At 41.4% G+C, this 20,133-nt stretch overlaps 1 protein-coding gene across 2 annotated transcripts in view; it reads right to left on the bottom strand.

Moving 5' to 3' along the window:
* WWP2 (WW domain containing E3 ubiquitin protein ligase 2) overlaps positions 1-20,133 on the bottom strand; it is a 149,619-nt gene that overhangs the window by 37,868 nt on the left and 91,618 nt on the right. For both annotated transcript variants that reach the window (XM_042969661.1, XM_042969662.1), the window contains exon 8: positions 8,945-9,155. In XM_042969661.1, the coding sequence (XP_042825595.1) occupies positions 8,945-9,155 (211 nt within the window). The remainder of the gene's footprint in view (positions 1-8,944; positions 9,156-20,133) is intronic.

Here is a 20,133-nt window from a genome sequence, read left to right as displayed (position 1 = left end):
ATTCAGTTATCTTCCATGCCCATGCCCCAATCACACCCCTCACCATCATTAAAAGGGTAAAAATCCCATCGTGAGGATGACACCCTATCCGTTCTCTCCTGTGTTATCTGAAAGAAACTGTCTGGTCCCCTAAACGTAGTCACTACACTCCTGTGGAAGGTTTCCTAAAAGGTCTTCAGAAAATTCTCGATTATTCTGCCATTCAGCCAACCCTGATCAACATACCTACTGGGCAGACTTCCCTGATGTGTAGACAGAATCACATTTTCACCAACAGTAGGATTAAGATGGAAAGGGCTAACAGCTACAGGAGTAGTTCAGATTAGTGTCAGAGACATTCTCTTTAAAAGGCCCTTACAGGGGCGCCTGGGTGGCTCAGCTGGTTAAGCCGCCCGACTTCAGCTCAGGTCTCGATCTTGCAGTCCTTGAGTTTCAGCCCTGCGTCGGGCTCTGTGCTGACAGCTCAGAGCCGGGAGTCTGCTTTGGATTCTGTGTCTCCCTCTCTCTGCCCTTCCCCTGCTCGTACTCTGTCTCTCTCTCTCTCTCCCTCTCTTTCTTTCAAAAATAAATAAACATTAAAAAAAATAAAAAATAAAAAAAATAAGAGGCCCTTACAGATTTACCTACCAATGTGCTCAAAAATTCAATCTTAGTAAAAGTATTACTAATTTTTATTATTTATTAATTTGCTGCCTTTGACTAATAGAGTCAGTGGGCAATAGTAAAGTTGATCTCACTCAAAATACACAATGTTAGAAAACAAAGTCAAGCCAGAACTCTACACACCCCGCAAAATAAAGATGCCCTGCTGGTTACATAGACAAAAACTAAACTGCAAAAAAAGACACTGAAAGTACCCAAGTATTCTTTCTTCTTTTAAATTTTTTTTTAATGTTCATTTATTTTTGAGAGAGAAAGACAGAGACAGAGAGCAAGTGGGGAAGGGGCAGAGAGAGGGAGACACAAAATCGGAAGCAGGCTCCAGGCTCTGAGCTGTTAGCACAGAGCCCGACGCACGGCTTGAACTCATGACCTGTGAGATCATGACCTGAGCCAAAGTCGCATGCTGAACCTACTGGGCCACCCAGGCCTCTCATAAAAGTATTCAAGTATTCTTAAAGCTGCCTATGTGGCAGTTCAACTCCCCACAGGCAAAAACCTCATGGGATTTACAGCTTCTTATTTTATGCTCTTCTGATAAAGGACTCTGAACCAAATCTGATTCCCCAACCTTTAGCCACTTCCTGGGTGAACCGTAAGATTTATTTCCTCTGTTAGGGACATTTTCAGACTTTTATGAGGCAGAAATCTGGTGCAATGGAACAAATTTCCCATTCACTGTTTTCACTGCTTCAGTAGATCCTTTGTAAACTGGGTAGGAAATGTGTTAAACTCGGTCCTCCCCCAAGAAACCTTCTTGAGATACTGGGCTTTCCGTTCAATCTAAGCACACTAACCCCTTCTTTAAAACTACCGACAACCAGTACTTTATGCCCTGTAAGCAGAGAATGGCACAGTTGAGCCTCAATCAAGGCTTCTGAATTAAGTCCTTTTTTTCCTTCTTCTTCAACCTTCTAATTTCTTTGCATTGGAAAAGTTTCCAAGGCTCCTCAATGAAAGATGGAAACATTAAAATGTATGGTTTTACTGAGAGCAAGGGAATTCCTGGAGATGGTATGCATGTAAAAAAAAAAAAAAAAAGTTTAACATGTTCGTTGACAAATAATTTTGCAAATAAATTTGGCAAGGCAGAGAAAAACAGTCACCCTTTAAAACATAGTTGGTGGGAGCAAAAATGGGTATACTCTTTCAAAAGGGCAATTTGGCAACTTGGTCGAAAACTTTTCCTCTGTGGATATCCTTTAACTCAGCGGCTCTGCTGCTAGGATGGATGCTGAGGAAATAAGTATGTGTCAAAGATTTAACTATAAGCGCATCTGTCACAGTACGTGACATGTTCTACGAAAAATGGAAACAACCTCAATGCCTCTAAATGGAGGATTAGTAAAATAAATTATGTTATTTCTATAACAAGTATTCACTCATCGAAAATAACATTATATGGGACGCCTGGGTGGCTCAGTCGGTTGAGCATCTGACTCTGGATTTCAGCTCAGGTCATGATCGGTTCATGGGTCCGAGCCCCGCATCGGGCTCTGCGCTGGCAATGTGGATTCTTTCTCTCTCTCCCTCTCTCTGCCCCTCCCCTCCTCGCGTGCGCTCTCTCTCTCTCTCTCTCAAAAGAAATAATTATTTTTAAAAAAATTTTTAAGAAAATAACATTATAGATGATATTAACTTGTCCAGATATTTATAATATGTTGCAATATATAACATAACATGATATATGTAATATAATATAGTATAATATAATTATATAATACATTGCAAGCTAAAATAACAGGCATAATACAAATTTTTGTTTAAAAACATATAAATATGCTATTTTTCATTAAATCTAAAATGCCATCAATTATATGATTTAACATATCATTGAGAAAGAAAAGAATACTGCCAATTAAGCTTGTATATTACATTTTGATTTTAAAGTTTAAATGTGAAATAACAAGCATATCAAAATCAACAAAATGTAGAGGGTGTGTGAAAATTTTTGCGACGTCAGTGTAGGGAAGAATTTTAGACAAGACCCAAATGGTACATGAAGATTAACAAACTTGGCCACATTAAATTTTGAACTCCTGTACAATGAAAGATAACGTTAAAAAGTGAAAAGACAAGCCACAGACTGGAAGAAAATATCTGCAATGCATGTAATTGAAAAGGAAGGAGTCCCCAGCTTATATTAAGAAACCTTACAGATTAAAGAGAAAAAGACAAACGGTTAAATAGAAGAATGAACAAAAATGTATGAACAGGCAACTCACGAAGAAGGAAATCAAAGAACCAAATAAAATCATGTGAGAAGAGGTTCAATGTCAGTGGTAATCAAGGACATTCAAATTAAAACCACAAAGAGATACACCACTCACAGACATTAAGCTGGCCAAAATGAAAAAAACAAAAAAAATCTCACAATTTTAAGTTTTAGCAGGAATGCTTAGTATGTATGCTCGTGGGATTGTGAGAATCGGTGAGCAATTTGATAGTATCTACTAAAATTGAAGATCTTCAATCCCTACAGTGACATTCCAGGTCCAGCATATGCCTTAAAAGAACAGACACACAGACAAAAAGACATGCACAGAAAAACTTCATTGTAGCGTTGTTTTTAATTGTGAAGAGATAATAATATAAAATATGAAAACATTTATTTATTGTTATATCATTAAATTTACAAATGGAAGATATAAATTACATATAAAATATTCTAAATATGTTTGTTAAAATAATATAGATGTGTAAATATATGTTTACATAAATTTTTATATTTTATATTTATATATCAGATATAGGGTAAGTATAAATAAATGTGAATTATAAATAAAACGCTATCTATTCATACTATAGAATACCTTGTAGCACTTTCAATGAATGTACCAAGTTCCACCTTATCTCTGTATACAGGGAAGGGAATCGGGAAGAGGCTCACGGAGACTTTCTAGCGTATTTGTAATTTCTTCATCAAGAGGTTAAAAAAGGGAAGTCTGTAGTAAATATAGCATAATGCTAAAATGTGATACAGCTGGGTGGTGATAGGTATTTCTTACATTACACTCCATTCTTATCTGCATGCTTAAAGTGTTTTATGATAAATAAATTTTAAAAGCACAAGCTATAAGACGATCAGATTTTGGTAGGCATGTTTTTATGTGTATGTGTCTGTATATGTGGTCCTGGGCAAATTGCTTAAAAGGTCTCCCATTCTGCAAATGAGGATAAAAGCAGCTACCACACAGAGCGTTGTGAAAACTGCCCCAAATAATCCATGGGCAAAACTTAGCAGCCCCTACACACCGTAAACGCCGAACACATGTTAGCTATTACTAATGGTCAGGAAAAAACACACACAGTCTGCAAAGCACCAATGCTTAAATCTGGGTGTTTGTTTGTTATTGTTGTTCTTCTTTCTTCTCCGTTTTCTTTTTCTACTTAGAATCTTTTTTAATTTTAAAAGCTACTGAGAATGTGAAATCATTTACCTAGTCATTAACAAACACTTCTCACTCCGTCTCCCTAGAAGCCAGGTCCTGTGCTAGGAGCTGGGGATACAAAGATGGACGTAATGCTCTCTGCTCTTCTGGAACTCTCCAGAAAGTGTAGTAAAAATGGATATTCGTAATTACACATGAAGAGATACACATAATAGTGTGAGAACATCTCACGGGCCAGCCTTGGACAACAGAAGAGTCTTCGGAAGTAAGGTTTCCTTCTGAGATGATGAGGAGGAAGCCAGAAGCATGCACTATTCAGCATTACCTAAGCATGTAATAATCCTTGCACAGCCAAGAACTAAACCATATTCAGCAAAAAAGGCACCGAGTCTCCCAGTATAATCCTTTAATCTGGTGCTACTCAAAGCATAGTCCGGGGCCCAAACTGTTACTGTTTAGCAAAAAAAAGTGCAGAAGTTTCCAAGCATTTAGAAACTTTTGTACCAATCTGGCATTGCCACAACATCTAAATTTATGTGATCGGTGGATAAGTAGAGAACAAAAGTATAAGGATTCTTAACGGACTGAAAATAAGAAAATAAAACAAAAAAGGCAGGGGTGGGGGGGACTGGTTCCACACAGTGTAAGAAATACTGTTTTAAAACTCCTTGGGTAAGGATCTTTGGCGAGTGCCAAAAATGAGTTTGGAATGAAATGCAATGGCAGCGGCTGGTTTATAACTTAGCAGGGAAGCTCCAAATTCCGGCGTCTCTTAAAGCTCTCTACAAACAAAACGTCCGAGAGCTCTTAGCAGATTATTATCCTTGACGGTGTCTGAAGGAGCACCTGGAGAAAAGGGCCTCTGGGTCTCCATAACCGGGTGTGGAGGCAGGGGAGATGGCAAACCCAAAAGATCTAGAAAACACCCCTCCTCAATTAATTCTACTTTGAGGCAGGAAACAGACAGGCCAGCCAATGACTGCGGGAGAAAAAGGACGGTGTGAAATGGCAGTGCTGAGGTAAGTCGGCAGTCCAAACACAACGGCCTCCCTTATGTAAGAAACCACAGCAGAGTGCAGGCCGCCAGAGGAAAATAATGTGCCTCTGTGCGCGAGGGACTGAGCGAGCTGCAGAGCCCAGGACGCACTTCGAGTTTATCTAAGCCATGTACGCACGCTCTGTTAATGAGCGTTTGGTTCCCAAAGTGGGCTCGGTGCTGATAAAAAACAGATGCAGGGCCAGCTGATCAAAGTGGCCTCACTCCCCACCGCCCACTGCCTGGACCACTATCTCACCATGTCTCCTGAGCCTTCCTGGCACCCCCTTCTTTGATGCACATTTGCAACCTGAAAATGCCACACCCTTCCAGTTGGCTTCTTTCATGCTAATTAAATTTCAAAGTACAGAAAGCTGGAGGGTTTGGACGCAGAGAGAGAGAAAAGGGACGAGGGGTGCCCTGTTTGTGGGCTTCCACAGCCCAGCCTCCAGGAGCCTTCAGTCCTTAAAACATGCAGACGTGTGTAACCTCTTCAAGACCAGAGTCGCAACTATCGCAGAAAGGCAACACAGCAACCAGGAAGATGGGCCCTTGGGATCCGCAAGTGAACCTGCTCTATCGCTCAGTTGAGCAGATGAGGTTGGGAAGAGACAGTCGGCTGGATGCCTTGATAAAGCAGGGCTGCGTGGCTCAGAAATGCCTTAGCAAGGAGGACACACGCTCCGCCGTATCTGCCAGTGCACGAGGACCCCTAGTGAGCAGGGAAGAGCGTCCCCCACCCTGCGAGAGACATATTTCAACCCAAAGCCAGTCAAACCCAGTGGGTGACAGCCTTCCACTGTTGCCTCTGGGAAGAAAGTGCAATATTCCTGTCACAGTTGCTATTTGAAGCATCAAAGAAGCAGAACACATTCATGCAGGTGGAAGAAAAAAAAAAGATGGCACTTAAATTTATTCATTACAAATACATCTGGGGGGCCTACTTTGTGTCAGGCTCCTGTCACCATGACTTTTATAGCCCACCGGGGCAGAGAGATGCGAAAGAAGCAAATACACTTTGTGAGAAGAGTTACAGTAGGCACGGCAGTTCGACCTTGTCTGCCAGGGATCAAGGAAGGATTCCCAGGGGAAGTGCTGACTGATTAATGGAAAAAACAGTGAGTGTTAGGAAAGAGCGACCTGCACGGTGAAGGGTCCTAAGTCCAGAGAAAGGGAGGTCCATCTGTCAAACCAACCTAAGTTATTAAGGCCGGAGCTTAGAGAGCAAGGCAGAGAGAGTCTTCCATGGAAGGTCGGAGGGGTAGGTGGGGTCATATGGTGTGGGGCTTTTTAGGCCTGATTAAGGATTTGAGAATTTATCCCCAACGACAGTAGGCAGCCGTGGTAGCATTCTCGGTGTGAAACGTCATTATTCAGAGGTTGATTTAAAAAGGTTAAAATTACGTTTAAGAAAAAAAAAAGGGGGGGGGGGCGCCTGGATGGCTCGGTTGGTTGAGCGTCCGACTTCGGCTCAGGTCATGATCTCACGGTCTGTGAGTTCGAGCCCCGCGTCGGGCTCTGTGCTGACCGCTCAGAGCCTGGAGCCTGTTTCAGATTCTGTGTCTCCCTCTCTCTCTGCCCCTCCCCTGTTCATGCTCTGTCTCTCTCTGTCTCAAAAATAAATAAACGTTTAAAAATAAAAATAAATAAAATAAAATAAAATAAAATAAAATAAAATAAAATAAAATAAAATAAAATAAAATAAGACAGTTAAAATTGGTCTCCTGACTCCTAAAGCCAAGATACCAGGAGTAAAGGAATAACCGCTCTTGTCTGGATCTCCTGAACTTGTAAAGAAGCTGGTGTGGTGACGGTAGGTCTGTGACTTGGAAGGGTCACTGCAGGCGGCATGTCCTGTCCAACCTGCCATCACAGAGCAGTGAACCGGAAACACGCCATCCTCATGCCACACACCCAGCAGTCCTGGTGGCAATCTCCAATCTCCTGGGCCTGAGACAGCCTGCAAAGTACTGAGCTCCCTGCTGTCTTAGGGGTTGCTGCCTTAGGATGGAAAACTGGGTCTCAATACCCTTCTCCGGACTGTCATACATGTCCCACACAGGGGACCCACACGCGGATCTCATCACATTCTAAATGCTCTAAGGAAAAGAGAGTGTTCAAACTCCACCTCAGAAGAGTGTTCAGCCTCTGGCAAAGGTGGGGGTGGGGAATCGGCTTCCCTGGGCTGCTCCATCTGCCAAACTCAGAATAAAGAGTGTTTTCAGAGCCTGGAGTTTTCCAGCTGCCTGGAAACAGGAAGAGCCCAATCCCGGAGAACAGTAACCCTCACACACACCCTACATAAAGACATGTTGAGCCATTAGCCCTAATTGCCTGTGACTGACACAGGAGTGAAGCCGGCCTTCCAGGCATTTGCTCAGCGAAAAGAAAACAAACAGCTCACAGGGGACGCGAGCAGCCATTTTCTCTCCTTTCTGCCAAAATGATTCTGCTCTGTTCCCCCCAAATTACAGCATACAGATTTGAAATTACCAACCAAACAAAGGCCTTTCTAGTATCCTTTACCACATATAAAAGAGAAAATAAATCTCTGTAGGGAAGAGCTGGACACAAGCAATTGGTTATTAATCTTCTCGCAAAATCAAAAACTTCACAAAAACTTTCCAGAGGCACCTCTCAACACCCCAATTCTCTCCAGGTTTGAGTTATTAGAAACTATTTGCAATACTCTTCATTTATTCATCATACTTTATTAAGAAATATGTTAGGTAGTATGCCAAATGCTAAGGATGTGATATGTATGTGGTAAAAATCACATCTGCCTTCAGATTTACGATTTTTGTTTCTAACAAGTGGGTTTTCTAAAGAGGCTTAAGAACACATGGCATACTATACATCAAGCTAGAGACCATGCGTCCTTCCCCTTTCCCTTATGAATTAACTACAAGGGTACAGAGGACCCACCTACATGCCACGACCACCACCACCACCACCACCACCACCAGCCAGACCACAGTGACTGTGGTGATACGGACACGGGTTTGTCAGTACCAAACTGATAAACTAGGATGGATCCTGGGACCACAATAGGACGGGCCCTGACTATGACTGGTAGTTGCTGAGATAAGACTTCATTTCTCAGTTCAGAACCATTCCCTTCCTTTATGGCTCCTTCACAGCCAATTCAAAAATATTCACCGATTGGAACATCCTCCATTGGGTGAGCACTTCACACATGCCCTTAACTTCCTGGAGAGCTATGCATGATTGTTAATCCCCCCTTACACAGACGGTAAGCCATCTGAGCAAGGTCACATAGGGTCCAGTGGGGATTTGAAGCCAGATTGATTTGATTCCCAGGTCCATGCTTTAATCTCTATTTGCTACCTAGTCAAACTGGAACTTCCCTTGGTCTTAGTGGGGCCATCTTCTTATCATCCAAGGTCTTTACTGTCTAAACCATAGGATGGCAAGAAAACTAGTAGTCCATGTTAATTACCATCAGCCCCGGCTACAGGAGTAATATACAGTAATATTCAGAGACTAAAGCCCTCTATAGACTGTTAAGATAAAGAGAGAAAAGCTGTTTTCTAAGCAGGATCTAGGCAAACACCCTCCAAAGACTAAGGAAGGCAAAATGAGCTCCTTGTTCCATAAAAGCCACACTCTTTTTTCCAAGTCGTGGTATAAGGTAGCATTGATTCTGCCCCTGATGATTTAGATTCTTTTTAAGATTTATGGAGAACGAGCAGGTCTTCTACACCTCCCTCGCTCCTATGCATGGCAGCGTCCCCAGAGACCACGAGCCACGAGGTAATAAATAACCACGTTGTTTCTGTCCTAGCAAAGGAGCCTCAGATTTGAGTGGGGGTAGCACTGCTGGAAGGCTACTCACCCAGCAGGCAGAGCATCAAGGGCCTGAGCAGACGCCGGGAGCTGCTGTGTGCCTGAAGTGCTGGGCTCCTCGCCTTCCGACGGTGTGGCTGGAACAGGGAGAGACACTGCAGTGGGGTTCGGGGTCACACTCGACACCGCAGCAGGCGAGGGTGCCACACCAACAACAGAGGACTCTTCAGGATCAGTGGCTGCAGCGGGTTCATCATTCACTGGAAGTACAGAAATCCTATTCAAGAGATCGACTCAGACTTGTGTTCACGTTTACTAGATTTTTCACTTAAAGTGGTAACACAGTACCTTATAATTTTACCATGCATGTATCTGGTGACAGCAAAAAGTTCTACAAAACGTAACTTTGGAAATGAGAGCAAGTCAGTAATGGCCTGTCCCCACTTCCTCCCCACCCCCACCAAAAAAAATCGGGAGAGGGATCTGAAATAAACATATTAAGTGTTACCTCTTTTTTATACTTTCATTGAATTTTTCTAACATATTATGATCACATATTGCAATAAAAGAGTAGCAGGAAGGAGGGTAACAGGGAGGTGTGTTGGTGCTAAATGAAGCAAGCCAATGCCACGTTTATAGGGTCATATTCCTCTCTTTAAACTTGTCATTTGTCTGCTGGGTACAAATGGTAACTTCCTTCAAAAAGCTCTCTCTACTCGCAGAGGCCAAAATTTCCAACAATGTGTTTGTTCTTTCAAAGACTCATGCTCAAAGTACAGAACAAAGATGAATACTGCAGATGAAAAAGATGGGCTCTAAAGATAAAGGACTTGTCTTCAAGGTAACAATAGACAAAGAGACAGAAGTCAAATAAGCCTGTTCCGAGTCTCCTTATTTCTCCATTTCTTTATTTCTTTGATGACCACTCATGTTCACAAGGACTCTAAGACACTGCAATGTCCTCCCACTCCAAAAGGGATCAAAGTTTCCGAAGAATTCTGCGAAAGTAGATAAGCCATTGGCAGAGAATTTTCTATATGTGATTGCACATATGCACATTTATACTAGAATTTTGTAGGAAAACCTCTTAGGTGTGATTTCAGCTCATCTGCCTAATTCAGAAATTCTTTTTGCGGTTTCAAATGCAACAAACATACTATCTAGATTCTTCTTACACACTTCGTCTGACAGGAGCTTGCTACAGACCCATTCCATTGTTGAACAGATGTACCCGCCGGCAGGTTTTCCTCATGTTAAGTAAGTGGATTCCATTAACTGATCTTAGCCCCAGCCCCACGCAATGCAGGCTAAGTACCCGGCCACCCCCTTTCTCATCCACCTTCTCCAGTTAGAAGGCCTGCTCTTGCTTTAATGCTTCTAGGCCCTTCCCTTCTTATCACCAGGCTGCTTTCTTCTAGGTATCTTCTTCTACTGCCTCTCCTCAATAATGACAGCAGGAACGGAACAAAATAAATCAGATCCCATCAGACCAGCACACTCAGCTTTCCAATAGAAGTGGTATTAGTTAACTTGTACAGAACCCCTGTGTATGCCAGGCAAAGTGCAAAGCATTTTGGATTCTCTCATGTCAGCCTCACATACAACCGTACACATTCGGTACAATTAATATCCCCAGTTTACAGTTGTGGCAACTGAGGCTCAAAGAGGGTAAATAACCTGCTGAGGTTGATGGGCACCTAATTCACACCCTGACTGCCTGCTTCCAGAGCCTGAACTACTCATTTACCATGCTCTGCTTCTCCCTCTTGGCACATCCTCTAAAGCAAGCCAAGATTGTAACAACTCTGAAGCAACCATATAATCCTCTTGGCTAACCTGAGACTGGTAACCAGCTGAAACCAAATTTCTTCACAGGCTGTGATGCCGCTTGATCTTAAGAAATGGAAAAGAGGGGCGCCTGGGTGGCGCAGTCGGTTAAGCGGCCCACTTAAGCTCAGGTCACGATCTCGCGGTCCGTGAGTACGAGCCCCGCGTCGGGCTCTGGGCTGATGGCTCGGAGCCTGGAGCCTGTTTCCGATTCTGTGTCTCCCTCTCTCTCTGCCCCTCCCCCTTTCTTCATGCTCTTTCTCTCTCTGTCCCAAAAACAAATAAAAAACGTTGAAAAAAAAAATTAAAAAAAAAAAAAAGAAATGGAAAAGAGCCTACGGACTACCTGTGATCAATCCATTTGCTTTCTCCCCAGTGTATGAAATACTGTCTGGCACACATCAGCTAAATTAGTTGTTTAATAAATGGCTCCATCTCATGCAACTGGTGTTTCCCCAACACAAATGCGAGACTTCATACTTCTATTTCCTATTCTATCTCAGCCAAATTAGTAAAACACAGCAGATGACAATTCTCTTCATGCAAATCTATAAATTTTACTCAATTCCAATACAAAAAAAAAAAAATCACATTTTTGAGAACTAAATAAATTCACTCTAAAAGTTATAAGAAAAACTAGGGGCTCCTGAGTGGCTCAGCTGGTTAAGCTTCGGCTCAGGTCATGATCTCGCAGTTTGCGGGTTTGAGCCCCACATCAGGCTCTGTGCTGACAGCTCAGAGCCTGGAGCCTGCTTCGGATTCTGTGTCTCCCCCTCTCTGTGTCCCTCCCAGCTCACACTCGGTTTCTCTCTCTCTCTCAAAATTAACATTAAAAAAATTTTTTTTTAATTTTAAAAGTTTTAAGAAAAACTAAATGCAGAAGAACAGCCACCAAAATTCTAAAGAAGAGTGTTGTGGAGGGACGGGTAATTCTCTAAAGTATTAACACACCATCAGGCCACAACAATTAAAACAATGTGGTACTGACACACAAATAAGCAGATGGTGATGAAATTAATAAGGAACTCCAGAAACAGAATTAAATACACGTAAGAATTTAGTACATGACAAAGGTGGCATTTTAAATGACTGCAGTAAAGAGATTATTCAATAAATATTGCTGTGATGACTGGGTAATATACTGGGGGAAAAAATGAGTTTTATCCCTACCTTACTCGTTACATGAAAATGAATTCCACATGAATCCAAAATTTTGACATAAGAAATGAAACTCAAGAGGAAGTAAACAGAGGAGGTTACTTTTATCTCAAAGTGTAAAAGACTTTTTGAAGTATCACACAAAATCGAGAAGACATAAAAGATGGATGAATTCAACTACATTAAAGTTTTTTTTAATTTAAGTGGCAAAAAAAAAAAAAAATCACAAGCAAAATCAAAATCAAAGAAAAACCAGTTGGGGAAAATTATTAGCAACCCATATTACAGACTAATGGCTAATTTCTTTGATATGAAAAGAACCTCTACAAATCAATTAGAAAAAGACCAAAAACATGCACAGACACTTCAGAGTAGAGGAAATACAAATTACCTCTAAATGTATTAAAAGATGCTCAATTTCAATTATGAGATGAGAAATGTAATTGAAGACTATGATGAAATACCATTGTTTAACCTATCAGATTGGTAAGAACAAAAATAGTTAATCGCACGCTCATAAGGGTGTAGGAAGAACTGGCATTTTCACCTATCACTGGTAGGAGTAGAAATTATTAGGACATCTCTGGAGAACAGCTGGCAATATTAAAAAATTTAATTTTTTTATTATTTAATTTTGAGAGAGAGAAAGATGCAGGGCGGGGGGCGGGGGAGGGGGGTGGGCAGGCAGAGAGAAAGAGAGACACAGAATCAGAAGCAGGCTCCAGGCCCTGAGTTGCCAGCACAGAGCCCAACGCGGGGCTCAAACTCAGGAATGGTGAGATCATGAGCTGAGCCAAAGTCAGGCGCTTAACCAACTGAGCCACTCAGGCACTCCATCGATAATGAGAAATTTAAATGCATTCATAGGGAGGTGGGGGGGTGGGGAGTGGGGATGGGTGTGGAGAACAGAGGTGGGGGAGGCCTGTAGATGAAATTAAAACAGCCATGAGCCAATAATATTTAAAGACCGGGGTTAGATTCATTATAATATTATTTTTACTTTTATGAACTCAATGTTTGTGACACAGATGGACTTTGCATACCTCCATCAGGAGGCACAGAACATCTGGTTATCACCCTTTGGCAATGCCAGCAGCCGCTGGGGATTATTACCTAAACGTAAATTGGCTGTGGGCTGCAAAACAGTTATATTCTATCATTGCCTGTAAGAGAAACTGTCCCTCATCAACTCTTTGGCTACCTTGAGGTTCAGTTTGTAAAGAAAAGGCAGGAGAAATGCTTGAGTCTTTCCTTTTACTCACTGGTCTCCAAAAATGAACAGTGAAATTCTGTTCTGTGTAAAGATCATTCATGATGAGCTCTTGGATTTAAACATATTTAAAATAGTCAAATCCACGGTGATTACTGTTTTTTTATGAGACTAAAATTGTCCCCATCTCTGGCTGGGTTTAGCAGAGAAGGAAAGAGGCAAAGCTCTTCAAGTTTGCTTCAGATTCTATGCAAACATTTCTAAGATAATTATTAAAGCGAAGGTGCAGAACAGCATATATATTGTGCTACCGTGTATGTGTGTGTGTGTGTGTGTTTTCAAAGAATATGTGTGCATATGCTTATACAGTCAAAGAATAGCTTTGAAAGAATCATAAGGAACACAACAGTGACTGCCTCCGGGGAGGAAACTGGAGGCTACAGGACTGGAACAGGAAGGACCCTTTACACTGTTTGAGCTACTTATACTTTTAAAATTTTCAGAATGTACATGTACTACCTGTTAAAAATAATTATTATGAAACTGTTGACCAGGAAAAGAACAAAAGCAGAGGCCCATTTTCCATGCCAATGGAAAAGACCCTCCAATCTAGTTAGAAGGGTTCTCACCAGGGTGCCTGGGTGGCTCAATGAGTTAAGCAGTTAAGCGCTGACTCTTGATTTCCACTCGGGGCATGATCTCACGGCTCATGGGATCACCATCCGACTCTGAGCTAAAGCCTGCTTGGGATTCTCTCTTTCCTTTTTTCTTGGGTTCTCTCTCTCTCTCAAAATAAATAAATAAATTAAAAAAAAAAAAAAAGAAATCCATTTCAAAAAAAAAGGGGGGGTTCCCACCAGGATTGTATCTGTCCACAGACCCACCCGAGAGCCTGGGATCCACCACAGTAGCTCATCTGTTTTGAAGCTTTGTGCTATGCTTTGATTTGGAAATAGAGTATGACAGCCAGGTATCCTCGAGCTGACAACTTTGTGTCCATGCTTATACTCTTCTGTTCTCAAAAAGTGTATGTGTGTGTACACATATACACACATTCTTAGAACGTGAGAGCTTGAAAGAACCTCAGAAATAAATCCACCCATCACAGCTTATATCCAGAAGACACTGAAGTTCAGACAATTAACAATGAAGTCACTGGCCTACAGTCACAATGATAAACCAGTGAGAGTCCCCTAATGAAGCCATGAAGTGGCTTCAATTAGAGGAAAAAAACTGGACTGAGAAAGACAAGAAGTTAAAATTTAGTCATGCCTTACAGAATTGCTGTATTTTATAGTTTAGCTCTATTCAAACTATATTGTCAATGTTCTCTATTAATCCTAATGATGTGATATACACAACTTACCTCCCCTCAAAGACTACATCCTTCTTGAGAACAAGGGAAAATTTGTTTCCTTCATTTTTCACTACTTCCACTCTCTGTCTCCTATGACCTTGCCTACACCCCCTTGCTCACTTCAGCCCCTCTCTCCACTACTTAGACAAGACTGATCCCCTTTGTGGATCCCACAACACCTGTGGTCCCAGCTACTCAAACACACAGCCCCTGTGACATCTGCTGTGCTGGTACTTAGGAAACAGTGTCTTGAGCTTCTTTTTTTAAAAGAGATTATAAGGCAGAAACCTTATTTTATAATTCTTTACACCATCCATGGTGCTTACCAAAATGGCATTTGACAAATATTTGTTCACTAAATACTTGCTGGACTAAATCTAATAATCTAGGGAAAGAAATCTGAAATAAAACCACCTGATATTTATGTAACACTATCAATTGCAAAGCAGTTTCTTTCCTTTTCATTTTTATTTTGGAATAATTTTAGACTTCTAGAAAAGTTGCAAAGAGAAGGGAAGCAAAAATAATATAAAAACAGGGAGACTCTTAAATACGGAGAACAAACTGAGGGTTGCTGGAGGGGTTGTGGGAGGGGGAGGGGCTAAATGGGTAAGGGGCATTAAGGAAGACACTTGTTGGGATAAGCACTGGGTGTTATACACAAGGGATCAATCACTGGACTCTACTCCTGAAATTATTGTTGCACTATGTGCTAACCAACTTGGATGTAAATTAAAAACTAAATTAAAAAAAAATAGAATATCTAAGTTTTCGAAAAACAAAAGTTGGAAAGATAGTACAAAGATAGCAATATTAGGGGAAACTGAGTCAAGGGCATATTATCTTATATAAGCATAGCACATTTGTGAAAGCTAAAAAATGAACACCAATGTATTACTATTAAACTTAAGACTTTATTTGGATTCGCCAGCTTCTCCACTAAGGTCCTTTTTATGTTACAAGAACCAATCCAGGATCCTGCAGTGTCTTTAGCAAATTTTTTTTCATTAGCCCATTTATCTGCCCAATAGCTCTGTGAGGAAGATGCTATTCCCATCGTATTTAAGACAAAACCGAAGCTCACAGAGGTTCCACCCAGACAGCGCCACGCAGGTAGCAAACAGCAAAACCAGTATTCAAATCCAGAATACCATTAAGTAAAAACAACGGAGGGACAGGAGGAGAAGTGAAGATTGCTTTGACGGCTTTCCTGTACCAAGACGACAGGGTAAATGGGGCAAGTAGGTAAAATGGCAGTTGAATGGCCTCTGGTTTCCACAACAAGGAGTATTTCACAAGGTTCCCTCTGTGATGTTGGTTAAACACTCTAACTTTATGAATCAGATATTCATTCAGGGCTGAGACATACTTGTCACAGTTAGCCAAAAAAAGATCAGGATTTGTAAATTCTTGTTCTTAATCCCGGACATGCTGCCAGCTCACTGTGTGTTCCAAGATCTTCAGGTGTGTGCAGAGTAGTGTGGGGTTCTTGGTATACAAAGCCCCCACGTCCAGGCATGGCGAAGGCAACTGCCAACAATGGAAACTTTTTAAACTGAAGATCAGCTCGTAATATACAATGCACAGTAAAGCAGTCACTATCTCTTGTCCATGAAACACAAGCAATGTATTTCCAAGGCAATGGACTACTCAGTTCTTCCTAAGAGCAACCAAGGGGAGCCTGGGTGGTGCAGTCAGTTGAGTGTCTGACTTTGGTTCAAGTCATGATCTCATGGTTAGTGAGTTCAAGCCTCGCATTGGGCTCTGTGCTGACAGCTCAGAGCCTGGAGCCTGCTTCAGACTCTGTGTCTCCTTCTCTCTTTGCCTCTCCCCTACTTGCACTCTGTGTCTTTCTCTCAAACATTAAATAAACATTAAAAAAATAAAATAAAAAAAGAGCACCCAAACTAGAAAAACCTTTCATAATTAGCATGACACAGGGTGGGTGAGGCTTATAGAAAGAAAAACTAAATTAGATAGAAAAAAAGAAGAAAAATTAGGTGAAAAACAAGAAGAGAAACTTGTAAATAGACAAAGCCATACCATGTCACCTGATGGGAAAATTTAGTCCTTTCCTGGCTAATTCACCCAATTTCCATTTACATCCCACCACGCTTCTAAAAACTCAAAGTCTGAAATTTGTTTTGAAAATGTATAAACTACCAAAGAATATCATGGAGAAACAGTTATAAGGCAGGACTAGCCCTTTGAGACATTAGAAAAACATGGCGCACCTGGGTGGCTCGGTCGGTTAAGCTCTGACTTCGGCTCAGGTCATGATCTCACCGTGATCTCACGGTTCATGAGCTGGAGTCCCCCTTCAGGTGAACATAAGCCCTGCTTCAGGTAGAACATGAGCCCCACTTTGGGTGAGCCCCGCTGTGCGTTCTCTCTTTCTCTGCCCCTTGTTCACTTGTGTGCTCGCGCGCACGCTCGTGCTCTCTCTCTCAAAAAAAAAAATGTTCAGGCATAATTATTTTTAAATTTTCTATCTCCTTTTCTATAAAAGCCACAGAAAATGAGAGAAAAATGTAAAACCACACATGGGGGTAAACGTACAATCATAAATGTAACAGATAAAACGTATACCTAAGTACTTCATATATATTGAGATGGCTATTAAAAAAAAATCAGGAAACAAGTGTTGGCAAGGATATGGAAAAACTGGAACACTCATTCATTGCTAGAGGAAATGTAAAATGGTGCATCTGCCATGAAAATAGTTTGAGGAATGCTCAAAAAGATACACAGAATTATCATACATAAAACCCATCAACTCTACTCCTAGGTTTATGGCCAAAAGAATTGAAAGCCGGGATTCAAACAGATACACGTACACCCCTATTCACAACAGCATTATTCAATATTATTCAAACTAGCCAAAGGGTAGGCACAATTGTATGTCCATCAACAGCTGAATGGATACATAAAATGTAACATTCACATACAGTGGAATGTTATTCAGCCTTAAAAAGGAATGAGATTCTGATACATGGCTACAACATGGATGAATCTGGAAAACATGACAAGTGAAATAAGCCAGAGACAAAAGGAAAAATTGTTCCACTTCTATGAGGTACCTAGAATAAATAAACTGTTAAAGAGAGTAGAAGAGAGGTTACCAAGGACTGGTGTTGCAGGGCAGATGGAAAGGAAAAAAATACTGTTTAAAGGGTACAAAGTTTCAGGGGCTCTTGGGTGGTTTGGTCTAGTAAGGAGCCAATTCTTGATTTCGTCTCAGGTCATGATCACATGGTTCATGAGGATCAAGCCCACACAGCTTGGGATTCTCTCTCTCCTTTTCTCTCTGCCCCTCCCCCACACTCTCGTGTTCTCTCTCTCTCTCTCAAAATAAATAAATAAATAAATAAGCTACAGATAGATGGATGGATGGATAGATAGATAGATAGATAGATGGTACAGAGTTTCAGTTTGGGAAGATGAAAAAGTTCTAGAAGTGCAGAGAGGTGGTGACAGTTGCACAACAGTGAGAATGTAATTAATGCCACTAAATTACATACTTCAAATGTTTAATGCCTACGTATATTCTGCCACAATTTAAAAAAAAAGCAATCTCTAACATATAAATCTCTAAAATAAACTTCCAAATATCAAGAAAAAAAATCAAATTCTATGAAAAAAATCACACAAGAGGAAAGAAACGGTGGAGCAACGAAGAACTGAAAACATGCAATTAGGTTCCACAATGAAGCGACACTTAAGAGCTACTGGCAAAATGATAAACCAGTATTTATAAGGTTTCAGGAAAAAAATAAACCTCATATACCATCTAATGGAAAATTCATACTGCTTTGGAATATATGATTGCTTCAATCCCTTTGGAAGGCAATCTGGTAACATACATCTGATCTCATTTCTAAACATTGGTATCCTCTGACTCAAGAACTTTATTCAGGAAGAAACAAAGCTGTGTGCAAAGACATTTGCATTAGGATTTTGTTTTACAACAGAGAAATACATAAGAATTGAAGAATGGGTAAATGAATATTAACTATGAAGTAGTATGAGGCCACTAAAAAAAAAATAAACAAGACAACAGATACATAGAAGCGTGTATAAAAAATAAGAGACTAAAAAAATCCCACATACCCATGCTACATAACTACAATTGTATGAAATTATTCATCAAGACAAAAGCTAACTTTGAGGTCTTAGGCACTCTATATGCTTTATATAATTTATTCCTTATAACAACTTTCTGAGATATAGACTCTTGTCCTAATTTTATTGATGAGAAAACTAAGGCCCACCACTGAGCGCGGCCAGCGTGACTCCAGACTTCATGTGCATGGAAATCACATTTAAGAGACGAGTAAGAGATGTAATTTTCTTGGTAAAGTTTTCAATAAAAGTCACAAAGTCACTCATGGCACACAAGCCTCAATGAAGTGCTATATACCACTCGTCTACTTCTCAAATGCACCACTTCCAAACCTTGGTAATATTAGGTTTATACAGATGGGCTGCCATTCACTTTCATTTTATAAAAATGGATACTTTACAGTTGTGACAACATGAAAAAAAACACCTGGAACTCGGTTCTGTTTTTGCCCCAAATGTCTTTTTCATGCATAACTGCAGAGCACAGCCAGAAAGGCTTGCTAAATCAATCTTGTGTGTCTGTGGAAATATTTCCTGGAGGCACAGCTCGCTGCCACCACCATTTTGGAACTGGTCCTCACAGCTCTAAGAGCAGAGTATTGAAGGATGAAGATGTCCTCATTCACGGCCGCAAACTCCCTTCTTGTCTTGTGCTGCCAAAGAGTGGGCTTCCGTCTGCTCCCCGAAGGGAAGGTAAGATCTTTCTGTACCCCTTGGGTAGACGTGAAAGAGCCTACAAAGTCCAGACTGGCTGTGAGGCAAAGGTGAAGCGTCATCACAGCAGAAAGGAGAGAGACGAGACAGAGGCCAAGGCCTTAGTATTTTAACAGGCAGAAATCCCCAAAACGCAACAACCGTCCCTCACAGACGGGTTCTGGGAACAGTCTAGGCATTCAGATACACCACCATAAAACATGCCCAAGGCAGCTTTGGCTTTCTGAGGACACGGCTGGCACCTGCCTCGTCTGCTGAAACATAATGTTCCTGGAGATAAGGATAACACACAAAGGTACCTAAAAATAAACATAGGGGAAACACAGATCTCTTCTGGTATCCAAGGAAAGTGACTCAAAGACCATCACCATATAAAGTCAATTTACCAATAGTTTTTTGTAAGAAAAGCAGAGATGACTGAAGGAAACCAGTGTCAAGGAATATAGACCCCTGAGAAACGAAGGGGTTGGTAGCCTGGCCACAGCCTCCAGGAAACAAGTGGTTCTGAAAAAACCAGTTCCCCTTCCCCATTTGTAAGGGCTGGCCCTCCTCCACAAGCGACTTCTTTCTTTAAGGGAAGCATGTTTACTGGTGTTCACGGAGCCACATCAGGTGTTCTCTAACACAGTCCACAGCCACCACCTGGCCACCCTCTTCACACAGACTGGAGGCCAGGCCCCCGCCCCACCGCCCGCCGTGGCTGCAACGACTGGATGTTCCAGCGCTTGGATATGGTGGCTGGCACAGGGACACCGGGAGGATGAGATGGTCGTCGCCTGTACTCCCCACCTCCAGCTCATCCTTATCCTTAAGGCTCAGGGTGAGCCAGCTAACTCGATTTCTTCAAGCA

Source organism: Panthera tigris, chromosome E2 (assembly GCF_018350195.1).
Source record: "Panthera tigris isolate Pti1 chromosome E2, P.tigris_Pti1_mat1.1, whole genome shotgun sequence".
NCBI lineage: Eukaryota > Metazoa > Chordata > Mammalia > Carnivora > Felidae > Panthera > Panthera tigris.
The sequence above is the reverse complement of the archived record's forward strand: the minus strand, read 5'-3'. Positions and strand labels throughout refer to the sequence as shown.